Source organism: Eurypyga helias, unplaced genomic scaffold (assembly GCF_000690775.1).
Source record: "Eurypyga helias isolate BGI_N326 unplaced genomic scaffold, ASM69077v1 scaffold21734, whole genome shotgun sequence".
Taxonomy (NCBI): Eukaryota; Metazoa; Chordata; class Aves; order Eurypygiformes; family Eurypygidae; genus Eurypyga; species Eurypyga helias.
Window position 1 is genome coordinate 35116 of NW_010248558.1, and position 8883 is coordinate 43998.

Sequence of the window (8883 nt, forward strand, 5' to 3'; positions counted from 1 at the left end):
GGGCTGGGCTTCTCAAGCACATGCGGCTTCAGACATGTTCCAGAGAATTCAGAATATCATGTGTGCAGCTTTACGACTCCTCCCACAACGTAACACAACCGTCTGTAGGGTTTAAGGTTGGTGTTACCCCCCTCAGTGAAGTGAAAGGCTATTCTGCAGTAAGTAGAGGACAGCTAATACCCTGCCAGAGCCCGGAGAGACCTTGTGAGGCCACGCAGCCAGCATCAAAAAGTTACAGAACACACCTAAGAGCGGGAAGGAGTGGAACCATCTTGTCTGTAGAGTTACATCAGACACCTTTTAAACTGTTAGTATCTTCAAAAGTAACATGTGCCATTTAAGACATCTCAGAAGCAGCCTAAAGATACAGCAAACGGACTTGAGCGCTGGCAGGAGATACAGGAGCTTCACAGGGGCTCAGCTGTGTCTTTGGAAGAGCCTTAACGTTGGGCCTTAGCTGCTGTCTACAGCGAGTCCCTAAAAAGGCATCAGTTGGTGACTCCTGGCAGAATGCGAGTTACAAGCACTAAAGAAAGCTTTTCCTCTGGTCTACACACTGGGAAAAGTGCCTTGAAAGTAAGAAGCTGAAGTTAAGGCAAGGAGAGTAGAATGCAGAGAAGTTAATTACCTAGCCAGAGGAAGAGACAGGTAGGGAGATCAGCTTGGATTACCTGATGAAGCATCTACAGGTTTGGTCAATGAATTCACTGCACCATCTTCCTCAAAAGCCAATTTGGGACTAGAAGGTATTGTAGCAGCATCATTCAAGTTTTGATCACAGTTACCAGCAGAGATGCTGTCTGAGGTCAGTTTGGTTGACTTGGAATGTACTCCAACGTCAATAAACTCCTCAAAAGTCCATGAACCAGATTTTCCATTAAGATTCTGAGTAAGTCCAACTGTACGATCAGCTTCGTTAACACCCAACTTCACCGTGTCATCAATAACCATTTCTTTTGCAGGGTAGCTAGGAAAAAAAAGAGAACGGATGCTTGTGTTACAATTGCTGCACATTTAACCTTCAGGCTGATCACAGGCCAGCCACTAGCAGTCCGTAGTCTCTGCAAAGCGCCGAGTGTCCTGACAGGCATTCCCAGACAAGCTCCTCTAGCCACCCTGCGGGATCTCCCCTCCAAGAGCCAGTGACTCACCAACAAACTCACCATCTTCGAGGAGGGCCACGAAGATGCTCCGAGGGCTGGAGCACCTCTGCTATGGGGACAGGCTGAGAGAGTTGGGGGGGTTCAGCCTGGAGAAGAGAAGGCTCTGGGGAGCCCTCATTGCACCTTCCAGTACCTGAAGGGGCTACAAGGGTGCTGGGGGGGACTTTTTACAAGGGCCTGTAGTGACAGGACAAGGGGTAATGGGTTTAAATTGAAAGTGGGGAGGTTTAGATTAGATATCAGGAAGAAGTTCTTCCCAGAGAGGGCAGTGAGGCACTGGGACAGGTTGCCCAGAGAAGCTGTGGATGCCCCATCCCTGTAAGTGATCCAGGCCAGGCTGGATGAGGCTTTGAGCAACCTGGTCTAGTGGAAGGTGTCCCTGCCCATGGCAGGGAAGTTGGAAGCGGGTGATCTTTAAGGCCCCTTCCAACCCAAACCATTCTATGATTCTAAATACGTTTTACTGTACTAATAGCTCTCAGGTAGGTCTGGCTCCAGAAATCTGACCTAAGAAAGCAACAAATTTAAAGCCCTGCACCATTAAACGGCTCTTTTAGTAGTGTGCATTTTTCCTTTTTCTCTAGTTAAGCCTTTTAAACCACAAGACTGAGCCTCACAATACTTGAACCACATTTTAAACCTCAAACCAAAGCAGTGTGATCAGTTTTCATTCATTCTTAAGAAAATGATGATAAAGTCTTTATATTCCATCACTGGAGGAATAAAATGAATTTATCATCACTTAAAAAAAAAAAAATTCACAATGTCAATTCTAAATCATTAGCATTTAGATGAGCAAATGGAACAAGCATCAGAGGTCGGATTTTCCAGTAGTAGATGGAAATGCTTTATGTTCAAAAAGATAAAATTTGAAATGGTAATAAGGGAGGTTTGTGTGTTGTATCTGGCGTTTCAGCACAACTGAAAACGTTCCAGAGCTTTTTGTAGGTTATTCTTCTTTTTCAGCGTTGTCCCCCTCCCTCTTGTTTAATGTTTTGTTAATGAAGTGACTGCTAGCCACCGTCTCAAGGGAAAAGATGCCAAGCCGATGTTCTTTATGAGTAACACTGCCACGTTGCTGGCTCCGTGTCCCACTGCTCAGCAAAGCCCATGCTGTTAACACGGTGTCACCTAAAAACCCAACTGAACTAACCGCCCCTGCGCAAAGCGGTGTGCGGACAGCACGCGCACGCCGCGTGACCGCAGCCAGCCAAGCGCCCCAAAGCTAGCGGGGTGCGAAATTTGATGCAACGCTACGTGCGGTACTGTTTAAACAGAGAGAGGGATTTCTCATGTGACAGTTGACCGCTCCGACAGCGAAAGAGCCACCTACGCAGACTCACCTGGAATCTTTTAATCCCGTAACAATCAGACACTCCGCGTCGCTTTCCAAATCGCCTCCGTTCATAAACACTTCACTGGCCTTCGACTCCAGCACATCTTGCTCCTCAAGGTCTGTGGAGATCAAGCCACACGCAGTCTCTAAACAACCCTCTGCCCCTTCTTGGGGCAAGTCAACGCCATTGAGCTTTCCTGAAAGCGGGGAGAAAAGAAGAAAAAAGCCTCAGTAACAGGACCGCTACTCTAAATGGAAAAAAGTGCCAAAATGACCTTTCCTAACAACACTTATTCGGCTTCAATAAAGTCACTTCTCTGCAGACAACCTGCCTGTAACAACATGCAATTTGTTTTCCATCATTAAAAACAGACTTGTAAAATGCAAGCAGGCTGCCTGTATCTGACTCTCAACTCACTTCTGTGTTTAACCATCTGGACTGTCTCCTGTGGCATGGAAAGCCAACGGTCTGCTCTCTGTTCAAGCAGCGAGCCTCCCTGGCACGGCGGGGGCTCGCGTCTCAGACCATCACAATGTTATTAAGCGACAGACACTTTAAACAATGCTTAAACATCACCGAGACTGGCTGCCACTCCGACCTGACTCATCAGCTTTCCTTACCTGGTTGATCAGTCTTCTCAAGACCCAACTCTTCCTCCTCTTCAATATCCTCTCCCTCCATAGCCTCAGCGGCAGACTTCCCTTCATTCTGCAACTGAATTGCCAGAGGTTTAGCTGGAAGAACTCACTACCAGCTAGCACTTCACAACTGCTTCGACCACAGCTCCCACGCAGGGCTGTTCTGTGCCCAGCAGCAAGGCCACGCTGCGCCAGGTCACCCACCAACAACACTGTGCTGAGCCAGGGCCTGTGAATGAACACGTGGCACCCACCTCTATCTCCTGCCTGTGAACTACTCCTGAGCTCCTGCCCCCTCACTTCTCCAAGGCATGAGCTGAACAGTGACTATTCAGCTATATGAACACTTGGGTCTTTGAATGTTTGGAGAGAATGGCTACTCCTTAATACAAAAACCATCATTTACCCCAAACCTTAGGTCACTGCACTAACCAAAATACATCCAGTTCACTGTAGCCATCAAGGGGCATCCAACATTTGGTTTAAGCAAACAGATGGAGCCAGGCATTTCAGTTTTTTGGGGAAAACCAGCCCCAGCAGAATGCATACAGGTAAAAAACCCATATTCATTACCAACCAGTGGGTTTTTTTAAGCAATCTGCAAGTGACAGCACCAGATCACGCTGGTTTTATACGCCTTGAACAGAAACACATGGAAGACTTGTGGTCAGAAGCAGCATAGCAGAAGAATGTGTGCAAAGGGAGGCTACTGAAAATTGCTCTGGTGCACCAGAACCCTGCACCTCACAGGGAAGCTGGTTTGTGTAAGGGTTGCAGAGGGAGACTGACACAAGGCAAAGTCTTCTCGGGGAGGGACCTACTCTGTCACTACAGCAATCCAAACCAAAAAGTACCTTGGATTCGTTTTGATCCGATTTTCGTGTTCTTTTCATTATTTCTTCGATTCTCTGTTAAAACAGGTAAAATATTTGCAATGACATACAGAGACTGATATTTCAGCCTCCTGGTTTACATTTTCATCAATCTAATATATTTTCACATTTCATACATTCACTACTCACCATTTTTAAAGCTCACAAGCCAGAGTTGGCGGTCGTAAGAAACCACACTGCCTCTATTTAAATGCATCCGAGACCATCTGCCTGTTCAGTTTAACACCTCAGCCACTATTTTTGGCTGAGAAACCTCCCTGCTTTCAGAACAGCGTACCTTTTTTCTTTCAAGCCTTTCCTGCATATTTTGCTGCATAATTCTCTCTCTTTCCAGCCGCTGCCTTTCAGCCTCTTCCTGAGCTTTTGCTTCAGCTTCTTCTCTCTGAAGATAAAACAAGAACAACGCCCAGTGCACAACTCATTCCCGAAAGTCAAAAGCAGAGCTGTTAGATTCTGGTTCAACACAGACAGGAACATCCGACAATCACTATTTAGTACTACCCTACACTGCAGCTAAACACCAACGGTCCAGCTACTGAGATGAAATATATATGATTATGGCATTCAGAAACTGATCTGAAAAGACAAATGATGTGCAAGGCTCTATTGTGATTATGCAAATATTCTAAACGTTGTTGAGCTGCTCAGGGCTCAAACTATACTTCAGGATGAAGATTTATCTAAGGAGAATAATTTATAAAGTAGTAAGACAGCAATTAAATTCTAAACGTGGCAAGGTTTACTTAAAAAACTTGGCAGTTGGGTATTACTGCCAAGATACTGGGTGCTGAACATCTTCTGTTCCTTCTAGACTGGAAAATCTTTCCCAGTATAACTGGAAAGAAGATAAAGCATAGTTAGCACTCCGTTAGAATCGTTAGAAACTTCAACAGGCTCTTACAAGAAACATTCAGACACGTCAGTGCTGTCCCTAAGATACAGCTCTCTGAACACAGAGAATTTCACTGTAAAACTGCTGTAATTTTCAAAATCGATCACATTTAAACCAAGTCCACTTCCCGTAAACCAGCTTCCTTCAGTCCGAAGGCTGCCTTCGTAACGGTACAGATACCAGCTCTGGAAGATTATTTAGCAACCGGAAAAGCAGACTGGGAAACACTACCCATCTTCCTTTGAAAGGAATCAGAGCAAGCCAGATGAATTCCCAGACAGACCACCTTCTTATAATTGGCAGCAGTATGATGGTGAAGTGGGCTCAGTAAAAGTATTTTACGTATGCAAAATATCATTCCAGATGGCTGAAAGATTTCCAAAATATCTGCTTCTGCCCCATACTTGAATTTATCAAATATTGGAAAAGACATAAATCACACAGACTAAGGCAAGGGAAGGATTTCAAGATGTTCCCAAATCCATCTCAGACAGGACGAACTCTGCTTTACATCATTCCTGCCACATTTGCCAAAACCGTTCTCAGACAGAAAATCAAGGACAACCCCCTGGAAAACATGCCAGCAGCTTGTCTGAGGAACACAGCTGGAGTCTACAGATAAGCAGACCTGCTGTTGAAGCTCCGCAAGTTTTTCCTGCTCTTCCTGTTCTCGGCGGATCCTCTCCTCCTCAGCTTGTCTTTGCTGCTCTTCGTAAGCCAGTCTCTTTTCCTCCTCCTGCTTGCGGAGCTCTTCCTCCCGCTGTGCCTTCTCCTCAGTTGCTCTCTTGGCCGTTTCTTCGTCTCTGATTCTGTTTCCAAGACACAACTGGGTATTTATTTCATTAAAGGTGTGCATGCACGGGGGAAAGACTAGGAAAGCAAGGAAGTTCTGAATTACCCAATCCCAGCATCACTGCGTAAAGATACTTTCTGGTGTGGATTTACCAACTCCACTATCCAGACCCGCCAAAGGAAAAAGCAGAGTAACTTGGAAGAAACCACCTAGGAGTACATGAATGTTCTCCACTGACTAAGTCAAGGCCAAGGCAGGTTGCTCCAATAATGGAATGTTTGACTGAGAACTGGATTGTTACAGCTAGTTAACAAATACCACCTGCATCCACACCCTGAATGAGGCTTTCTACCACTGCAAAACCAATTTAGCTGGACTTTCGAAAAGACTTTCTTCTGTAGTCCCAATTCCAGAGATACACTGGAGGCATACGCTGCCAGATCATGCAGATGGACACAACGGACCTAGCGACATCGTGTTTCTGATGCAACCTCTGTAGCAAGTTCATGACAGCTTTACACCCATAGTGGCCAACCCGCAAAACCGAACGCTTCCTAAGGTACACGGAGGCACACACAGGTCAACCCTGATCTGGAATAAGGCTAGTTAGCACAAAGGCGTTATTTTTAACAAGTCCCGTGCACTGAAACAAATACACACTGATTTATCACTTTGAATTACTTGGCTGCAACATTTTTGATCCAGATTTTGGATCACTAGCGTGAGATTTAACATACCATCAAACCCGGGCCCAAGTTCATCAACGGGAAGTTTAATACAGAGCAGTTGTGTGTTTCAAGGCAACAAAACAAATACAAATGGTGTAAAAAAGCAGATTCTAGATTTGAAATAAAAACACCAGGGGTGAGTGGTAGGACAAAGCATCAGCACAGGGACGGTGCGTTACATATACCCGGAGATACTGGTTAATGATATGCACAGCAACCTGTCCCCTCCCAGATGGTGCTGGTGCCTGTCTCTGCTTCAGGAACTGTGTCAAGATTTACAGGAACTCTAATTAAAACTTAGGAAACGTATACAGCCGGTGTCCACTCCAACCACACCCCACCACTGAAAGCACCCCTTCCTTCTCCTGAATTGTTACCTTTCCTCTTCCTGTCTCTGAATTCTTTCTTGGTCTTCACGCTCTCTTTGCTCCCGTGCTAGACGTCGCTTCTCTGCCAGGATTTTAGCAGCTTCTTCAGCTGTGGTGGTCCCTGCTACTGTTTTGCTACCTGATTCTGCAAAGGTTAAAAGAAACTGCTGTTAAAAAGCCCCAGTAACTTAAAAAATTAAGAAAGAGGCTATCACTGTGAGACGAGAGTTTGCTTTTGGCCAGCTGACCCACTGTCTTTTCGATCAGAACTCAGCGAACACACCCTGTATCTAAAGGCCTACAGGAGCCAAAGAGGAGGCATAAAGAGATGCTGGGCCACTGTATCTCACTGACACCGAAATAACAACAACTCATGTCAGCTACACTGATCCAGCCATATTCCAGATGATAGATTTAAAGATATTCTCCAACACCCATAGTACTGAAAAAACACAGTTCTAAAAAGACACGTTTATTCTGTCACACACTTAAAAGAAAACTGAAAAAAACTGCTGCTTTAGGAAATACATAGAATCATAGAATGGTTTGGGTTGGAAGGGGCCTTAAAGATCACCCAGTTCCAACCTCCCTGCCATGGGCAGGGACACCTTCCACTAGACCAGGTTGCTCAAAGCCTCATCCAGTCTGGTCTTGAACACTTCCAGGGATGGGGCATCCACAGCTTCTCTGGGCAACCTGTCCTAGTGCCTCACCACCCTCTCCGGGAAGAACTTCTTCCTGATATCTAATCTAAACCTCCCCGCTTTCAATTTAAACCCATTACCCCTTGTCCTGTCACTACAGGCCCTTGTAAAAAGTTCCTCGCAGCTTCCTTGTAGCCCCTTCAGGCACTGGAAGGTGCTATAAGGTCTCCCCGGAGCCTTCTCTTCTCCAGGCTGAACAAGCCCAACTCTCTCAGCCTGTCCCCATAGCAGAGGGGCTCCAGCCCTCAGAGCATCTCTGTGGCCTCCTCTGGACTTGCTCCAACTGGTCCTTCACCATCCTTCCGATGTTAAGGGCTCCACAGCTGGATGCAGTACTAAAGGCGGGGTCTCACAAGAACAGAGTAAAGGGCCAGAATCCCCTCCCTCAACCTGCTGGCCACACTTCTCTGGATACAGCCCAGGATACAACTGGCTTTCTGGGCTGCCAGCGCACACGGCCGGCTCATGTTCAGTTTTTCATCCACCAGTACCCCAAGTCCTTCTCCTCAGAGCTGCTCTCTATCCACTCTCCATCCAGCCTGTTCTTGTCCTTGGGATTGCCCCAACCCAGGCGCAGGACCTTGCACTTGGCCTTGAACTCCATGAAGTTGGCAGTGGCCCACCTCTCCAGCCTGTCAAGGTCCCTCTGGATACACTTAACTTCCTTCTAATAAAACTGAATGCACATGGCCCTAAAGATGAAGTATTTTTTAAATGTCTCATTTCGTTGTATTAACATCCATGTCTTCTCTAGAAATACTACTGTTTCAATGTGACTTAAGAACCGATCACCTGAATACTCAGAGAATCAGCTCCTGGGCTCAGCACAGCAATAGCTTCATAACGTTGGTGAGGATGTGCCTTTTTTTTTAGCATTTCACAAACAGCACACACGTTTGCTTACTATTTATAAAGCCTTCAAGCCAAGGTAATTTAATGAACAATTACATCAGGGTTTGAACAGTTATTTTGCTTCTGACCTAAAGACAAATCATTCAAAACCCAATGCCACCATGAAGAACTTTAATACCCGAAAAGCTGCTTAAGCCCCATGGACACGTAATTACAACCTGGAGGGTATAATTAACAGCGGCTGCACGCTCAGCAGCTGAATCACGGCAGTGTTTTCTGCAGAAAAACTGTTCTTGCAGTCCTAGGAAAAGCATTCCTTTTCCTAGGAATAAAGAAGTTCTCTATCTTTACATTTATCCAATGCTGTAAAAAAAGCAACTCCCTAGGACACATTTTTTCTGACCTAGGCAAAATAGATGGTAAAAACAAGAATGTGTTGGTAAAAACAAGAATCAGCCACGACACCTCCAAATCTGAACGGAGACAAAAGGCATTCTCCCTCCTCACCCCTCAGC

The 8883-nt window shown here is 45.8% G+C and overlaps 1 protein-coding gene across 1 annotated transcript in view; it reads right to left on the bottom strand.

Moving 5' to 3' along the window:
- Window positions 1-657: 657 nt before the first annotated feature.
- Window positions 658-8883, bottom strand: part of MAP7D3 (MAP7 domain containing 3) — a gene marked incomplete at its 5' end in the record, with an annotated part of 30290 nt that continues 22064 nt past the window's right edge. Inside the window, 7 exons of the mRNA XM_010151104.1 lie at window positions 658-967; window positions 2507-2696; window positions 3121-3214; window positions 3993-4046; window positions 4309-4413; window positions 5552-5732; window positions 6822-6957. Of these exons, the coding sequence (XP_010149406.1) occupies window positions 658-967; window positions 2507-2696; window positions 3121-3214; window positions 3993-4046; window positions 4309-4413; window positions 5552-5732; window positions 6822-6957 (1070 nt within the window). The remainder of the gene's footprint in view (window positions 968-2506; window positions 2697-3120; window positions 3215-3992; window positions 4047-4308; window positions 4414-5551; window positions 5733-6821; window positions 6958-8883) is intronic.